Here is a 19007-nt window from a genome sequence, read left to right as displayed (position 1 = left end):
CGGCCGTCGAGATGGATATAACTTCCGGGACAACAAACGCCGGGAGGGGGGTTCCCCACGAGATCGCAAACAGCGCCAGGCTACTAGCTGGGACCCACCGGCGACTCGCCAGGGAGGAAGGCACAACCGTCGGCGTACGACGTGTTGGGACGGCCCACGCCAGCGAGGCCAGGGTTATAAAAGGCAGTATGGTGATGACAAAAATGGGGTTAAAACGCGGGAGCCACACTTCGATGGCTCCGACGCTACGAACTGGATTTCCCGGGTGGAATACTACTTTGATCATCTCCTTATGCCGGAGGAAGATAGATTACACTACGCAGTTATGTTGTTAGATTAGAATGTGAGTGAAATGAGTTAGTGGAAAGTAATGTTTATTTATCTTTTTTATAGTAAAAATGAACCAGACTTCTAATAGCGGACGAACTAAAATAGTAAAGTGAGACTCCAGTGGACGGAGGGAGTAGTGGAGTACTAATAAATTTGCCGGGAGTGCTGTGCCGCCAAACGACGACGTTTCCACTCAACTTTGACAAATTTATATCTATCCAAATAACTTTAACTAACGGTGCACTAACTATTCCATTGTAATCATTATTTTAGTTATTTACGCTGAACTATTATTTCACTATTAAATAACAATTCATTAGGAATTTAGGAGTATTGAATTAGTCATTATAATTTTCAGAGATATTATGGAAAGTTAATTTTAAATCATAGTTAGATGTCATCACTCGTCAGTTGCAATCGGGAGTTATCAATTGTAATAATTTATTTTTATAAAATGTGTTAATCTCAATTATTATATACTCCCTCCGTCACATGTTACTCACACTTTTCTATTTCCGGCTTGTCCCAAACTACTTACGCTATTTATTTTTTTAGTGATAATTAGAATATTTAATTAATATATTAGAATTAATTAAGTATTTCCTTAATAAGTGATCTTTCATTATACTTAAAATACTAATTTAATTACACTAAAAAATTGATCCAAATTTACAACCTAAAAAGAAAAGTGCAAGTAACATGAGATGGATGGAGTACTAATTTTATACTAAAAAAAATAATTGAAACTTCTTTTGTATTATTTTAGTGTAAATTAGCATCTTATAATTGAAAAATGATAATTTTAAGAGATAATTGTCATTAAAATTACTATTTTTAGAGTGTTAACTAAAATAATTTGATAATAATACATGGTTTTGTTGCCATATCATACTTTTGATTTTTCCAAATTCATTTTAATTTTAACCATCATAAGACAATTGGGAAAATTGAAATGTTATATTCGAGTTCCACACTTATGAAATTAGTTAAAATTTAATGAAAGTTATGATAATTGAGATTAGCACATTTAAAACTACCTACTGATGTGATAAGGTTTTAATTAAAATAAATTATAACTACAATTGCTAACTCCCGATTGCAACTGATGACATCTAATTACTATGATTTAAAATTAACTTAGCATAATATTATACTTTAATAATATTGAAATAAGCATGAAACTGAATATTAATTTATGAAATTTTAGTTAGTAGTAGTATAAAAAATTCGTAAAGCACTCCTAATTAATCGTTATTTAATAGTGAAACAATTGTTCAGCATAAATCACTAAAACAATGATTTACAATGAAATGGTGTTATTTAATAGTGAAATAATAGTTTAGCGTAAATAACTAAAATAATGATTACAATGGAATGGTTAGTGCACCGTTAGTTAAAGTTATTTGGATAGATATAAATTTGTCAAAGTTGAGTAGGAACGTCGTCGTTTGGTGGCACAGCAGCCCCTGCTACTGCTGTGTTGGCCACGCAGATAAAGGATTTAAGTCTCTTAACTGCATTTCATTATACTCCATCTGAACATCACTGATTAAGCAAAAATCTAGCATCAGTAGATCTAGATCCGTACTCCCACTTCTCCCGCTTCCCTCTTCCTGCTTTCTATTTTAGGTAAAATGCATTTTTTTGTTTCATTCACCTCTCTCCATTTCTGTTTCATCTATTTTCCCGTTTTAATATGCAAAAAGTGATGCTGCGTTGTTCTGTTGATGTGACTCAATCGGTTCTTTCTTCACGATTTTGATGGTGTTTGAGTCAATTTTGAACTGTTCCGTCATTTTGTTTGGTTTTTGTTGTGCTGTACAATGCCATAATTTTGGTGAGCGTGGTTTGGGATTCTGAGTAGGGAGTTTAGTTAAAGAATGTAAACTCTGGGCCAAATGAATTATGTACAAGTGTTGGAGCTTGTTCATCGTCATGATTGATGTTGATGCACATTTGTGAATAATTAACTTGTTCTAAGTTATCTATTGATTCACGAATCACGGTATCATATGCTTGTTTGGGAATTTGCTATTTCTTTTTAATGTTTGAGGATTACGAATGAACGAGGGGCGTGTTTTTTCTTGAAAATGTGCAGTGCATAGCGACTCTCACATTCTTATCTAATTCATGCTAGTTTCCAGTGAGATGATATATTGGTGAAGGCTATTCTTACTATGATGATAATTCGGTAGAAATCACCATGCTTTCTGGCCTAAAAGAACTTGTCCTTATCTTATGCTCCCTTCAATCCTCAGCAGGTTCTTCAAACTGTTAAGCGATGTCAAGAAGACCCAATGCTGCTCGCCGCATTGGAGACGATGTGAGCATTCCTTTCGATGGGGCATTGCATTCCACGGCCCAGACATCTCCACTGTTATCCATTGGAATTTTTGTTGTGGTATATCTACTTGCTTCTTTCACTTCACCGTGTCTTATACTCCACATGAGAGAGCACACATATTTCTATGAGTTATTTTCCATCATTGCATTTACACAGTGGATAGGTGCATGCATGTGTGTGTTTAGATTCCTTTTTCCATATTGTGCAGTCATGAAATTCAGTCACACTTACCTTGTGTATCTGAATTAGAAAAAAAAGAAGAAGAGGAGATGGCTTAAGGATGGTGCTTGTCCACTTCTTTCTAATACCTGCGGTGATGACCCTTGTCACAAACTGATAAGCTACACTTTCCAAATTTCAGGGAGCTTTGCTGGTTGTTGGTTATTTTTATCATAGTTCAGGTTTGTTCTGAGTCTTTTTACACCCACCGCTACATCTGACCCCATTAAATCAATCTCACACACTTGTTAATTGTTAAATAAAAATAGTAGGAAGTTGACAGGAAAAATATGAGGATGATGTAAGCATTACCTTTAATAAGTGACTTTAGTAAAGAGTTTTTGGAGGTATATTGAATTATTGAAGTTATACCAGTTTTCTTTTGTTCTTGACAGGTAGCAGGAGTGATGACATAAGTAGTTTAAGCAGACTTGAAGGTAAGTATCTACGATTTAGAAGCGTAGTATCTTTTACTACATACAAGAGCCACAAGGCGATCGTAAGTTGTTATTCAGCTAGTTTCCTGATTTTTTTGGTGAATCATCAATAAATACTGCATTCGTGGATAGAAGGCTTCATTTTTTGTACTTGTGAGTTGTGACCATTATTATAAGCTTCAGAATTTCTTGGTTTAGAGCAGGCACTGGAATTTTTACCTTATTTTGTGATATTCTGTAGTGCCAATATGCATGCTGGGATTCTGTTATAAGTAATCTCAAGTTATGAAAAGAGCTTTACAGTCTCTGTATACTATTGCACTTCTGATCAATATACCTCAGACTTTTAGATAATAAAAAGAAGCTTGCCTGATGTTTATCTATTACCAATCAGTCATTTCTCTACCTTATCTTCTGCGGCCTCATTTATATGAAATATGAAAATTTTGCGGTTGGATGAGATGCATTTTGTTAACCCAATAACGTTTATGCAGGAGGTGTTTCGTGTTCTCTTGAAGTTCAGAAAATAATACCTATTTTAAAGAAAACATATGGTGACAGCATGAAAAAGATATTGCACATTGGTCCTGAAACCTGCTCGGTGGTCTCTCAAATATTGAAACAAGTGGATACAGAAGCCTGGGGTATAGAGCCTTATGAGTTAGATGATGCTGATTCCAGCTGCAAGAGCCTTGTTCGCAAAGGCAGTGTGCGTGTGGCTGATATTAAGTTTCCCCTTCCGTACAGGCCCAAAACATTTTCCCTAGTCATAGTTTCAGATGCACTGGATTACTTGTCTCCTAAGTATCTTAACAAGACTGTTCCACAGCTAGCGAGGGTAGCTTCTGATGGCTTAGTTATATTATCTGGTAATAGTACTACAAAACTTAATTTTTAATATGCTTGCATAATTCTAAGTAAAAAGAGTGTGTGACCTAGACTAAATATCTTTTCCATCTCAATGTTTGGAAAAGTTATACACCATACACTCTTTTCAAATGCCTTATAGCAGCTCTTAGTATTTCACATGTTGCAATTGCTTCCGGTCTTCTTTTGTAAATTTCTGAAGTTAGAAGGCAGTGTTACTAATTATTGCATAAATGCTAGCAGGTTACCCTGGTAAGCAAAGAGCTAAAGGGTCAGAGCTTTCAAAGTGGGGGCGCCCGGTAATTGTCAAATTTTATTTATTTTTGGCACTTACTTTTGGCCTCTCTTTTTGAAATACCTAATAGAACGATTCTATGCTTATGCTATGTATATCTATGCATATACAAGTATTTATAGCCGATCAATCTATGATAGATATCTTACAACTTATGGAAATTTTGGCTAGTCAGATACCTAATATCATGTTTCACGATTATGGTAACAAATGTTGTAAACTATAGAGTCGGCAGTTTAAGTAAATGGTGACATTCTGTGTTCAAACTCCACAGATAATTCTCACTTCTCAGTTGATCAAAATATCTGTAAACAAGCACCTATATCTCAAGTATTTGCATATTGATCTGCACTAAAGTTAGGTGGTTGTGTTTTCGTTGAATAGGCAAAACTGCGGAGCTCAACTTGGTGGATAAGGTTTTTTATTCAAACCAGCTTAGAAGAGAATGAATCTGCGGTGAAGAAGTTTGAGCAAGCAGTATCCAAGAACCCTTACAAGTCAGCCTGCCAAGTTTTTCATGTCAAACCATTGCATTAATCATCTCACTGAACAAGGTATTTTTTATGGCACCAACGCATAGGAGCACCTTTACTTCTTCAAAGTGTTAAATTAATTATCAAGTGAGCAAAATGTGTTAGTTAATTTGGTTTGATGTAAAATATTTGACCTAATTATTGATTTAAATTTTTGCTGGTCCGATTTCTCAATTAACAAAATATATCCTCATTAGCGCACTTATTAGTATTATGCTGGCAAAAAGTGCTCAGCAGAATATGAATTAATGTACTTTTCTTGATTACTCTAGATAGAAAATCAAAATCAACAGAGTATTTCATATAACTGGTGAAGCAGCAATTTCTCAACATATTGCATAAGATCATTAGTCACTGAAAAAATAAAGAATATCCGGATATTAAATTTTAAGGAGCAAACATTTGTATTTTGATTGTTCTAAAAATTACAAGTGAAATAATAAAATAATGATGTCTGTCTAGGGGCCGGTGAAACCCCTAACATTAGCTGCACTGATTAGCCGATCGGTTCACTTAGATCCAATAGTTTAACCGGCTAACTGAAAATAGTCTCACTAAAAAATGCTCCCTCCGTCGCACAATAAGAGTCACTCTTATTGTGGGCATGAGTTTTAAGAAAGGTAAAGAATAGTACGTTGGAAAAGTTAGTGAAATATGAGACCCATTTTTTTATATTGGTTTTATAATAAAATGTGAATGAAGTGAGTTGGTGGAATGTGGAGCCTACTTACATGGGACGGAGGGAGTAAGTAATAAGTATAACTAATTCTAATTCTTGCTAGAGACTATTTGAATTTCCCATGAGCTAGTTATGGAGGAGTACATTTTATAACATGAATCACCTTTTCCATTTGTCTCTTTTTTCGGATACACTTTTTTTGTTTTAACCTTTGTTCTACTTCACTTTTTCGAACTTAAATCAAATGGAAATTAAAACTTTTTTTGAAACTGCATAACATGCGGAAGGTGTGACCTAGTAGCCTGCATGAACATCAATTGCAGGTTTCAGCTCACACTTAAATAGTTAAATGTCAAGTGAATCAAATTGATTCTGAGTAGTCTAGGGTCGTTTCTAGTTGATGTTAATATTATAGTGCTAGTAATCAAGAGTGGTTTCAAATTGGAAATTATTAATTTCCCAATTAAATTCCGAAAAACAAGAAATCGCATTGCATGGTCAAAATGTTACTGAAATAAGGTTGGAAAAAAATGGAGAAAAATTACTCTTCTGAAATAAGTTATAAACGCTCTTATATAAAAGACACACAAAAGCATCAACTATCATAAAAACATCTCTTATTCATAACATTTATTCATATCTCATCTTATTTACATATTGAGAGGGTCTCCTGTGCACATTTACACATATAATTCTCTTAAGTTCTTCTTGGTACGATACAATGAAACGTGATTCATACTTTCCATCGATATTCCATCAGTTGTACTGTTCACCGACAGAAAAATAGAAATTACCGACGGAAAATCCGTCGGTAAAATTACTATTTTTTGTAGTAGATGGAGTGAAGGAGGGAATGAAATGAAAATGCAAAAAAATTATCAGTTCATACATATCTTCGTTTTATTTCTACATTCGTTCCATTCCATCATACCATGAGAAATCTTACTTATTTAATTCGAATTCCATCATACCATGAGAAATCTAAATCTTACTTATTTAATTCATATAGGTGATAAGTTAATAGTTTGTTAGAACTATCGAAGTGTCCTAAATGAGTGTTTTTGAAGATAACAAAATTTATTTTAGGTATAAGTGTTAAAATATCTTCACCTTTTTGGATTTTTTGGGTTTAATTACTTTTAGTGAACGGTAGAGCTAGCATGCCCGGCCCCTTAATTTAGTGAAGATATATTTTTTTTAATCTCAAACAGCTAGTGTTATTATGAAACTATACCTTCACAATACAAATAAAAGAGGTCTCAATCTCGAATTAATTTATTGCAAAGTGGTAGTTAGCTTGGCTCGTCTGTTTGTCAGATATTGACGCTGGTTCACATGACTTTACCTGTTAACGGATATATCGTTGGTCTATATGAGAATAAAATCAAGATTCACATGATGATAATACATTTAAAATTATTTTTTATTTGTTTTTACTTTTTAGAAATGCAAGCACAAATATATTATCAAAGGGAGCATCTTTTTGTATCATATTAATACATATTATGCTCTAACTACGTTAAAGCTATAAGAAGAAAATTTACTCAACAAAATCAGAACATGCCCATCGGTGCCCTTGAGCAAGGACGACGTCCGTGCCGTCGGCAAGAGTAGACCCCTGCTCACCGTTGTGCTCTTGCCAACGGCACGGCCCTGCTCGATGCATAAAGCACGTCCGTGCCAATGGCAAGAGCACGAGCAGCCGACATGGCATGCTCTGGTTGGCCGTTGGTGTATCATTTATTATTATTATTTTTTTAAAAAAAATTGAAAAAATCTGAAAATTTCAGAATTAATAAAAAAATATTTTCCCACTTCCTAATAAAATATATCCATTTTCCCACACTTTTAATTTATTTTTTCATTATTTTAACCCCAAAATTCATACTTTCATCTATAAATACTCTCATTTCAAACACAAAAAATGACATTATACCAAACAACTCTCTCAATCTCAATTTTTAGGATTTTAACTATATAATTTTTTATTTTTAGGATTTTAATTATGTAAGTTTTAATTTTTTAGTAATTTGTAATAGTATTTCACGTATTATTAATGCATTTAATATTGTTGAAATGTTTTTAGTAATTGAAGTATTTAAATTAAATAATAGAATGGTGGGACCCTTGAGCATGCTCTTGTGAAAGAGCATAAATATGAGTGTTGTGCTCTTGCCAAAGAGCAAAGAGTAAAAAATTAATAAAAGTGGGTTCAGACCCACATCCATACTCTTTGGCAAGAACATAGATGGGGATTGCTCAACTTTTTACGAATAATTTATAGTTTGGATATTAATAAGATATTTAATGTGGCTTCTAGCTAGATTTCCTTTTTGAGATATTTATTCATTTGATTTTCGGCAAAGTGGTTGTGATTATTAGGGCATCCGTAGTGGTGCGGATGTCCCGGTGGACATCCCAAAAACACCTCCAGCCACGTCATAAGGACTTCCCACTGCATAGTGGCGGACATTCCCAAGGACATCCCGACGGACTTCCCACATTAATACAAATTTACAAATTCACCAAATTAAACAGTTTATGGAATTAAAATTTCGACACGAATACGGAGAAAATGCAACCACTTTATTTAAAAAAACATACATAATTTCTAAAAAATACATAGTTCAACGAGCCGTATATATTGTTGGTTATTTTAGTGTAATTAGATTAACTTGATTGATCAATATTGTCATAATAAGATATCATATAAGTTTGGAAGTGCGGAGTGCACGCTTGTTTGAATTCATTATGATTAAACGGGGGTTCGGGGGCAGTGCCCCCGAGTAGCGGGGTCCAAGGGGCAGAGCCTTGGCTAGGGTCGAAGGACTGATTTACAATGTTCGAAACTCCTTAAAAATGTCCATATCATATATAGAGTATTTTTAAAAAATAAAATAAAAAATCGGGACGTCCGTGCGGACGTTCGCCGTGTCAACGCAATGGCGGACGTCCCGGGAACGCCGCGGAACTCCGGTGTCCACAGTGGACGTCCGTATCTGTGCCTCTCTCGCCTAATGGCGGACATCCCACGCGGACGTCCGCCATTGCGGATGCTCTTAGATATAATCATACAAACTATGCAAAAATGGCTCGTGGATTTGCACTGGTGGGGTTTTTGATATGTAATGGAGGCAAGGAACCAAGTAGGGATGTCAATGTAGCCCGCAACCCGTGGACTGACCCGAATAGCCCGCCAATTTTATAGGGTAAGAGCTGGAAATTTCTAACCCGATAAAATTAAAACCCGATTAGCCCGCACCCGATTAACCCGCGACCCGTTAGGGCTAGACTCGAAAACCCGATGGTCTGGCCCGAAAACTCGATAAAATTTCTATTATTCTATTTTTTACTCCTAATTTGACACTTCATTGATTAATTTTATAATATAGATAACTGAAAAAACAACTTTCAATTTTATATTAAATATACAAATTATATATTGAATTTTTATTAATATAATAATTGATAAATAAATTAAAAACTTCAAATTCACTTAAAAATATTTAAATTTCTAAAACATGCATTAAAATTTCACGAAATATCCCAAATATTAGTATTTGATCATATTTATGATTGAGTTTGACCATATATCTCAAATTTATCATAATTAAATATTTTACATTTTATGAATATAACTAATTTTTATCATTATTTATTGGATTGATCGCATATTAATCTTATCAGTAGCAACCCGATTAACCCGCTGGGCTAGCCCGAAACCCTAGCTTTTAGGGTTAGGGTTGAACTTTTACAACCCGAAAGAATCCACAACCCGATTAGCCCGCACCCGATTGACTCGATGGGCCGGCCCGATTGACATCCCTAGAACCAAGTGTACGGTACGTACGTATTTGGATGAAACGTAAATTATTAAAGTGAAATATTTAGATCATGAAAATCGCCATCATTCACCAGACGCGTTATCTGTTTGCCACATTCCAATCAACATCGGCAGTAGACCCCATCAACATGAAGCACTTGCACGATACATCCATCTTCGGATTAAATTAATTTCAATTTCATTTATTAATATCTCAAAACATATATGGAATGATTTCCATCTCTATAAATAGAGCAACACAAACACACTCGCCACCAAAAAAAGCAGCACAGAAAATGGAATCCATTCTTGTTATGTTGTCTTTAATGGTGGCCGCAGCAATGGCGGGCGCCGGGTACGCCCTCGTACAAGAGGTACGGAGAGTGCGAGATGGAGCACTCGATGGGGCCGTACGGAGAGAACCTGGCGGAGGGATGGGGGCGTCTGTGTGCGGTGGGAATGTGGGTCAGCGAGAAGTCGTGCTACGACCACAGCTCCAACTCCTGCGTCGGAGGGGAGTGCCTGCACTACACGCAGGTCGTGTGGCGCGATTCAACCCATTTGGGCTGTGCGCGCCGACAGTGCCGCAGCGGATGGCTCTTCTCATCTGCAGCTTGATCCGCCCGGCCAGCGTCCCTACTACAACTTATTACTATTACTCTATTTAATGCATTAATTATATATTTACAACTATTATGATGTAACCTTATAGTCTTATGTTTATGCTGTCATGCTTAGTGGTGCTATATAAATTGTTGTTTTAATTAATGGTTAAGAGGTAAACCATGTTGTTTTTACTTATGTGGCTAGACGTCTTCTTTGCAAGTTGCCGGAAAACTATGGAGTTTGGTAAAATTTAGTTTGTCTCACAATTTTGAAAATCGGTCCATAAAATTTTGAACTTTAATATTTTATACTCATTTACATGTAATATATTATTGATGTAAAACATACATATATCAAATTGATGATGTGACTTACTGACGAAGTATAGTGTTATCAAAATGTTGATGATTTTGAACCTGAAAGTTCAGATAGATTTACAAACCAAAATTTTGGCTACCGCATCATATACAATTCTACTCAACTCAAATCACATGGTACAATTGTAAAAAATTTGAACTTCAAAGTTTTTGGATGGATTTTTAAAGTTGTGGGATGCATCAAAACTTTATAATTTGATCTGTGATAAATTCAGTCTTAGATGCTTAATAGATTTTAAAATTTTCAGTCATTTGGTTTTCTAACTGAGATATATGCAATATTGTTTGTATTATTGTAGTAATTATCTATACAAACTCCCTATTTTTTCTCTTTTCAAATTTTGATTTTGCCCGAGGCTATAAATTTATTATCATCAACCAATGCAGATCAAACAATATATTTTCTCACTAATTTTTTTTATAAATGTCCACATCAGGATGGTGACGCGCATGTGTTCAAATGACTTTATACAGATGAGGAATATAGCAAATTAATCAATTGCATGATAAAAGATTTTTGAATTTTATATATATTGTTGGACTTTAGCGCCGATTTATTGTAGTAATTATCTATACAAATTCCCTATTTTTTCTCTTTTTAAATTTTGATTTTGCCCGAGGCTATAAATTTATTATCATCAACCAATGCAAATCAAACAATATATTTTCTCACTAGTTTTTTTTTATAAATGTCCACATCAGGATGGTGACGCGCATGTGTTCAAATGACTTTATACAGCTGAGGAATATAGCAGATTAATCAATCGCATGATAAAAGATTTTTGAATTTTATATATATTGTTGGACTTTAGCGCCGATGGTTGGATTTACTGTGAATATATTATCATCGATATGTTTTAATTTGAATATTTTTGTTTTGCATACAAGTTATTGACACGTTATTTTGAAAAGGAAAAGGTTAAATACACCCTAAATGTCATAATACTCCGTATAAAGATGAAGTAGCCCCCTAATGTATTTCTAATTACAAATTAGTAAAGTTTTAATTATGTAGATGTTGGCGATTGCAACTAAAATAAAAACACAACTATCCCACATCAGTGTAAAGAGAGAACCAAAACTATTATATAAGTCTATGAGCCCCTCCTATCACCAATTGATTTTAGAATGAAATCTATGAAATCCTATTATGGTAACGAGAAGTATATGGACGTATTGATGTTGATTGAGGAAAAGTGATTGCATTATCAAGTGCTAAAGCAGAATAAAAGTTGAGAAGGTTGATGGGAGAAATTGGAGTTATCCTAGTAAAGAGCCAACTCTTATGTGACAATGAGGCATAATCTTATTACATGGAGGAGTAAGAAATAGAAAGTGATTGCATTACTTACGATAGAGAATATCTTAAAAGTAATCTTTTGTTTCTATTCCATGTTTGTTTCCGTGTAAGTACACACTACTTATTGCTTGCCCATTTCGTGTATTTGTTTGCTTGCCCATTTATATAGCTTGTCCAAGTAGTGTACTACTCCCTCCGTCCCCCAATTTGAGTCACTCTTTGACTCGGCACGAGTTTTAAGGAAAAGTTTGAATGTGTAGTGTAATAAATGGAGTTAGGTAGTGAAATGTGGGGCCCCTTTGACTTTTGATGTAATGAAGAGTAATTTTGATGTCCAAAAATGGTAAGTGGGAAGAGTGACTCTTATTGGGGGACGGCCCAAAATGGAAAAGAGTGACTCAAATTGGGGGACGGAGGGAGTATCACTTAATTCCATTACTTAGTTGCATGCCTGCTCTACTTGCGTTTATTTATTCACAGCATTTTGTGTAGACCCTGAGTTTGTCATCTCTTTCACTTGCTCATGTTCTTAGTTGTGATCTAATTTTAGGTAACTCACCCAAATTCCCACTACGTAGTTGGTTAGTTTAACTCATGCAAGTAGTCAGTTCCCAACCTAATTTGAATCGTGGCTGCATGACCATACTTAGCAGGGTTTCTTGGGGTTTCGATTTTGTTGTTATTATCCGACTTTGATTTCTCGGGGTTTCAGTTCAAGAATTTGTCAGTTAGTGAATTAGGAAGGGTATGTGGAGTTTCTTGATTCATACTTACTTAGCAGGGTTTTGATATCTAGCTATGACATTTTATATTCTGTTATTCTGTTTCTTGGTACTAAAATCAAGAAGAGATGATTAAAGTTGACGAAGAGCTGAAAGAGCATTGTGATTGAGAATATGAGGAGTTTATTTAGGGTATGATGATTAGTTCTCTACATTCTCTCTCTCCAGCTAGTTAGTATTGTGGTGATCGTCGATAGAAAAAGCAACGAAAAGGAATGATGCGTTTTGTTTAGGATAATTAAATCAGCTTAATACGTTGCTGCACGTGCAGTCTGTTCAGTCAATAGCAACTGCATGTTGCTGGAAATGTTGTCGCCAAACATTTAGATACAAGAAGCAACAATGTTTTTCTAGATGATCGATCACATATTAATTGAGAGCATCTTTGATCATGTAGTAGAGATTACTTGTAGGATGAATAGATATGAGAAACCTCCTACTAGTTCTCATGTTTAAATAGGTGATGATATAAGAAGTATGCGGAGTATTGTGATCAAGACAGAGGTGATAAGAGTGACCATACTCCACATACTTGGATGATGGTGCATCAGGTTCCCTGACTCATGATAACCACACTTGGATAGCTGAAAATGAGGAAAGAGTTGAGGTAATCTCTGATCAACAACACCTTGAACAACACATTTTGGAACAGAAACACACAGAAAATTGTGGCGAGGAATTCCAATCCATCAAGTGCAACACAATTAATTTGTGACTAATACTGCAACCGAGGAAAACAATTCTGAATCTTTTTTCCAATTTTGCAAAATCAAGTGGAGTATTGAATACTGACAATTAATGAAACCCTATATTGACGCTCAAATAATCATTTCAACTCGACAGAAAGAAAAAGGGGGAATTCCTGTCCACACAGCAGAGAAAATATTCATGCATTAATGTTTGCAAAAAGATCATAAGGAAAAAAAAACCTAACAAATTTGATAAATCATAACTTGAATAAAATTCCTGGTAACTGAAGCATGCAGGAGAAGTTTTCTCTTCGAAACAACCCTTAATTAGGAGCAATGCAATTCTAGTGATCCAAATTATTCCCCATCTGATTCTGCGCGGAGGCGACCGCCAGCGGCTGCTGCAAGTAGGAACTCATGAGATCATTAGCCCTAAGATCGGCCTTCTTCGACAACTCATCCAGCGCCATCGCGAACTGCTCCATTTCATCCAATTCCATCTCCTCCACACCCTGATTCCACCAAAACACATCCCCACCCTCCTCGGCCACGTCCCTCCGCTTCTTCTCCAATTCCAACTCCTTTAACACGTGAGAGTAGCAGTGCTGGTACAATTCCTTGGTGTTGACCGCAGGGGCGACGGCGTCCCTCTCGTGGTCATCGCCGCCGCCTAGGTAGCGGTCGATGACGGCGTCGGTGGAGTTGTGGCCGAATGAGTGGACGTGCTTGCCGAGGGATTGGACGATGATGGCGATCTCGGTTTCGCACAGAAGGCAGAGCTCGCTCGCTTTCTTGAACAGCCCCAAGCGCCGCTTCGAGAAGGTGACTCGGCGGTTGCTCAAGCTCTCGATCTTCTTGATTTCGATTTTCTTTTTCCCCTGCGTCTTCTTCTTCTTCTCCCCTTCGCTCGACATCACCATCTCTGTCTCCATGAATTAAGTTTGATTTCAAGAAAGGGAAGGTTGATATTTGGGAGAGGATTAAACGAACTATGGGTTGATATTTATATCTATATATCGTTAAGTGCTCACTTGCAAACTTGTTTTTTATCCAAGGAGCATTTCCCCAATGGAATTATAAATTACTGATCTATATACTTGTAGGGTTTATTTCTTTATATTTTGAATCTACGGAGATATTTTTAATTAATTCTATTGTGCTAAATATATGAAGAAGAGTATGTGTGTGTGCGATTTTACATATTCAAACTCTGTATATATGTAATTAAACAGGTGCTATTGCTAACTTTTAAATTGTTAACTCATCAATATAGTGTATTAAAAATGTCATTGTATTGGTATTTTTAATACACTATGAAGATAATTAGCTATGATAGAAATTGGGTATGAAGATCATTCTATTCGATGATAGTAATGTACATAGAGTATGCAACTTATATAGGCTACAAATTACATAAATAAGGTAAATTTAATTTACATTAATTGTATTCTATCTTTGGTAAATATTCTTGTGTATAATCCTCTTGATTTCTTCCTGATTTCTTGCTAACACTCCCCCTCAAGTTAAGTAACGGGATTCCCGATACTCAACTTGCCTAATACGTCTCGGAACGACTTTGAGTTCACGGCCTTCGTCAGAATGTCTGCCAACTGATCTTCAGATTTAACAAAGGGCATGTCCACCACCTTAGCTTCAATGTTCTCCTTGATGAAGTGTCTATCAACTTTCACATGTTTGGTTCGATCATGTTGAACTGGGTTTTCGGATATACTGATTGCCGCCTTGTTATCACAAAATAGCCTACACGGCTGTATCGGGCGCAGGTCCAACTCTGTCATAAGCTTTCTCAGCCACAATACTTCTGTCAACCCGCTTTTGATTCCTCGAAACTCTGCCTCTGCACTGGACAATGCTACTACCTTCTGCTTCTTACTTCTCCATGTCACAAGATTTCCTCCTACGAATGTAAAATAGCATGCAGTTGACTTTCTGTCGTTTGGATTTCCGGCCCAATCAGCATCAGTGAAACCATGGACCTCCATGTGACCATGTTTCTCGAACATAATCCCGTGCTCCGCTGTCCCCTTCAAGTATCGAACTATTCGAAGCACTGCCTCCCAATGCACTTCTTGGGGTGCATGCATGATCTGACTTACTACTCTCACTGCATAGGCTATGTCTGGTCTTGTGTGGGAGAGATAGATCAATTTCCCGACCAACCTCTGATATCTCCCTCTGTTTGTCTGTCTCGCTCCTTCCTTTAACTGTCGCCCGTGATTCTAAATTATGGGGGTATCTGCTGGCTTGCAGTCTACCATCCCAATTTCCGCCAATAAGTCCAATATGTACTTCCTTTGATTGATGAAGATTCCCTTCTTTGATCGTAGCACTTCTATTCCTAGGAAGTATTTGAGCAATCCCAAATCCTTCATCTCAAATTCTTTGAACAAGTTCTTCCTCAGCTCACCAATTTCTTCTTCATCATCCCCTGTAATGATTATGTCATCTACATATATAATCAGACATGTGATCTTACCTCCTTTCTTTTTGAGAAATAGGGTGTGATCCAAATTGCTCTGCTTGTACCCATATTTCTTCATTACTTCTGTGAATCTTCCAAACCAAGCCCGTGGGGACTGTTTCAACCCGTAGAGTGTTTTTTTCAACTGACAAACTTCACCATTCTGGAATTCTTGAGCAAATCCTGGGGGAGGTTCCATGAATACAGGCTTCGGCAACTCTCCATGGAGAAACGCATTAGTTACATCGAACTGATGAAGTGGCCAGTCCTTGTTAGCGGCGATGGAAAACAACACTCTCACAGTGTTGATTTTAGCTACCGGAGAGAATGTTTCAGCATAATCTACACCATACGTCTGAGTATACCCCTTTGCCAAGAGTCGAGCTTTGTACCTTTCTATCGTGCCGTCCGGCCTTCTCTTGATTGTGAATACCCATCTGCACCCAACGGTTCTTACCCCTGCAGGTAATTTGCCTTTTACCCACGTGTTATTCTTCATCAAAGCCTTCATTTCGTTTAACATTGCTTCTCTCCAGTGTTTATGTTCCATTGCTTCTTCGGCCGTCCTAGGGATTTCTTCCTCTTCATATAATGCAGCGGAAAAAGCCCTTGCCATTTTAGACAGATTTCCCTGCACAAAGTTCGCCACTCCATATCGGCTTTTCTTCCCTATCTTCTCGGGGGAATATCTTTTTGGCGGTATCCCCCTTGTACTCCGTTGCGGAAGTATATATCGTCCAGTGTCCCCGTCGATTACATTTTCCTCCACTTGGGTTTCTGTGTCAACTTGGTCAGTGGAAATAGGTATAGGAGACTGTTCTGAGTCAGGTATTACCTCGGATATCGTCAGAGGAGGATCTTGAGTTAGTGGTTGAGATGGCTCTTGTGGTGAGACCTGCTCGGCGGTAGTGACAACTGGTTCTGTTGGATCCTCAATCGAAGAGCTTGACAATGGCACAACCCAACTTAGGTAGTCACTTCCACCTGGATCACTCTCCCCCTGGCTACTAAGGTGGGTTTGGTAAAAGAATTCGGTCTCCAAGAAGTTACAATTCATAGTAGTGATGACCTTTTTGGTGTGAGGATCAAAACATCGGTACCCTTTTTGGTTTATCCCATATCCTACGAAGACACATTTCGTCGCACACGGGGACAATTTGGTCCTTTCATGTTTCGGAATATGCATGTAAACGGTACAACCAAAGATTTTGGGCGTGAGGTTTAGGTGTTCTGGGATTTTGGCAATTTTGGACAAGGTATCAAGAGGTGTTTTCATTCGAAGGATTTTTGTAGGGAGTCGATTCATGAGGTAAATAGAAGTGGAGACTGCTTCGGGCCAGAAAGAGGTCGGGACTTTGGATTCGATCATCAGGGCTCGGGTCATTTCAAGTATTGTTCTATTTTTTCTTTCGGCTACCCCATTTTGTTCGGGTGTATAGGGACAAGAGGTTTGGTGGATGATGCCTTTTTCTGTGCAGAATTGGGTCATGGCATTATTTACAAACTCCCTCCCATTGTCAGATCTAAGAGTTTTCATAGTAGTGTGGAACTGTGTTTGGATAAGTTTAAAAAAAGGATGTGAACCTATCGAATACCTCAGACTTATGTTTCAGGAAATAGACCCACGTCATTCTAGTGCAATCATCGATAAATATCACAAAATATTTAAAACCATTTCCACCCATAATTGGGGCTGGACCCCACACATCAGAATGCACTAAGGAAAATATGGAATTCATTCGAGTATTCGTAGGTTTAAAAGACTGTCTGTGACTCTTAGCCAAAACACAAGTTGCACAAGAAAAATCAACAGGAATAGAGAGTTTCGGAAAAAGTAGTTTAAAATAACCCGGGGAGGGGTGTCCTAGTCTTCGGTGCCAAAGCCAAGTTTCTTGTTTTGTGGATCCGTGAGCCAGCATTGCACTACCATGTTGAGCTATCTCGTCCACGTAGTAGAGTCCTTGCTTCTCAGTGCCACGCCCAAGAATCCTCCTCGTCTGAATATCCTGCAAGATACAAAAATCGGGGTGCATCAGGAGAGTGCAGTTCAATTCCTTAGTAACATGACTAATAGACATCAGCCTTTGAGACAGTGTAGGAACATATAAGCAGTTTTTTAGACGAAGAGTAGGGGAAATCTCAATAGTTCCAGATCCGACTACAGTAATCAATTCCCCATTGGCCGTTCTAATATAGGATTTATCCACTTCACAACTTAGATCAACAAAATCATCTTTTTTCGGGGTCATTGTATCAGTTGCCCCACAGTCAAAAATCCACCCCTTCGCATGTGTATCAATCATATTATCAACATGAAATGCAGCGGAAACCTTTTCTAATGATGCAAACGGGTTTTTAGACAAATAATCACATAGGATTGGGGCTGATTTGCAATTTTCATCAATATAGGGGCGCATTTGGGAGTTTAAATCGTCTCTGGGGTCATTTTCTAATTTATCAGGATCAGGGGGTTCAAATAAAATGTCATGGGGTCTGTTTCGTAATAAAGGAAACTTGTGTGGGGGAAAATATAATTTGTGTAAATTATTAGGGTTTGGTATAGCACCAAACCCTTTACCTCCTTTATTTGAGCCGCCAACCCTTCCGTCTGTTCCTCCCGCTGTTTCCGTGCGTCCGGTGAAATTGCCGGCTCCCCGCACGTTGCCGCTGCCGGGTTGAGCTCCTGGGTTCACCGTTGGTCCGTTCCCACCATTTCCCCCATGATTACCGACGCCAATTTGCTTCGGTATCCCTTCCTCGCTAACTTCGACGGTTAATTTGGCCTGGAATTGAGGTGCTCTCGCTTTCTGCCTTTCTTCCCACCACTCCGGGTACCCCAATCTCTTAAAACACGTCTCATACGTGTGCTTCTGTCTACCACAATGTGAACACCAGAGCTTCGACGTATCTGGTCGATTCCCTGGTCGGCCGGTGGCTGCGGGACGCGGTGGTTGTCCGTGTCGCGGTGGTTGTCCATGTCGCGGAGGGTGTTGGCTCTGGGCAGCGAACCCGCTCCCAATTCCCCCAGATGATGTATCCCCGGCGTAATTGCCGATGGCTTCGGTGGGTGGAGACGATGCCGGTGGCATGATGTTTCGTCGAGCCGCCTCCGTCTTCACCCAACCGTAAGCTGCTTCGACTGATGGGTAAGGATCTTCTTTGAGGATCTCTCGTTTGATTGAATCGTACTCCCGATTCAATCCGGTCAGAAACTTGAATAGTCTCTTCTCATTCGAATGGACTC

General features: G+C 37.6%; 2 protein-coding genes across 4 annotated transcripts; one reads left to right on the top strand and one right to left on the bottom strand.

The window, feature by feature from the left end:
* Positions 1-1802: 1802 nt before the first annotated feature.
* On the top strand, positions 1803-5208 carry LOC121795990 (probable pectin methylesterase CGR3). Of its 3 annotated transcripts, none has more exons than XM_042194685.1 (7): positions 1803-1959; positions 2592-2731; positions 3036-3075; positions 3289-3330; positions 3825-4199; positions 4441-4496; positions 4877-5208. In XM_042194685.1, the coding sequence occupies exons 2-7, from the start codon at positions 2612-2614 to the stop codon at positions 5027-5029; spliced, it is 786 nt and encodes a 261-aa protein (XP_042050619.1). In that variant the 5' UTR covers positions 1803-1959; positions 2592-2611; the 3' UTR covers positions 5030-5208. The 3 variants fall into 3 exon arrangements, with proteins under 3 accessions (XP_042050619.1, XP_042050611.1, XP_042050624.1); XM_042194677.1 differs by having other exon boundaries at positions 1804-1959; positions 2589-2731; XM_042194690.1 differs by lacking the exon at positions 1803-1959 and adding an exon at positions 2924-2957 and having other exon boundaries at positions 2607-2731.
* Positions 5209-13467: 8259 nt separating this feature from the next.
* LOC121804484 (agamous-like MADS-box protein AGL61) lies at positions 13468-14305 on the bottom strand. Its single transcript, XM_042204043.1, has one exon. The coding sequence runs from the start codon at positions 14211-14213 to the stop codon at positions 13626-13628; it is 588 nt and encodes a 195-aa protein (XP_042059977.1). The 5' UTR covers positions 14214-14305; the 3' UTR covers positions 13468-13625.
* Positions 14306-19007: the final 4702 nt, after the last annotated feature.

Source organism: Salvia splendens, chromosome 1, assembly GCF_004379255.2.
Source record: "Salvia splendens isolate huo1 chromosome 1, SspV2, whole genome shotgun sequence".
Taxonomy (NCBI): domain Eukaryota; kingdom Viridiplantae; phylum Streptophyta; class Magnoliopsida; order Lamiales; family Lamiaceae; genus Salvia; species Salvia splendens.
Note: the sequence above shows the minus strand (reverse complement) of the source record. Positions and strands in the feature narration are given on the sequence as shown.

Coding starts and splice junctions, on each gene's coding strand:
- LOC121795990 (XM_042194685.1), top strand. CDS start 2,612: ATGTCAAGAAGACCCAATGCTGCTCGCCGCATTGGAGACGATGTGAGC. Junction 2,732..3,035: donor CCATTGGAATTTTTGTTGTG/GTATATCTACTT, acceptor TCCAAATTTCAG/GGAGCTTTGCTGGTTGTTGG. Junction 4,497..4,876: donor TTTCAAAGTGGGGGCGCCCG/GTAATTGTCAAA, acceptor TTCGTTGAATAG/GCAAAACTGCGGAGCTCAAC.
- LOC121804484 (XM_042204043.1), bottom strand. CDS start 14,213: ATGGAGACAGAGATGGTGATGTCGAGCGAAGGGGAGAAGAAGAAGAAG.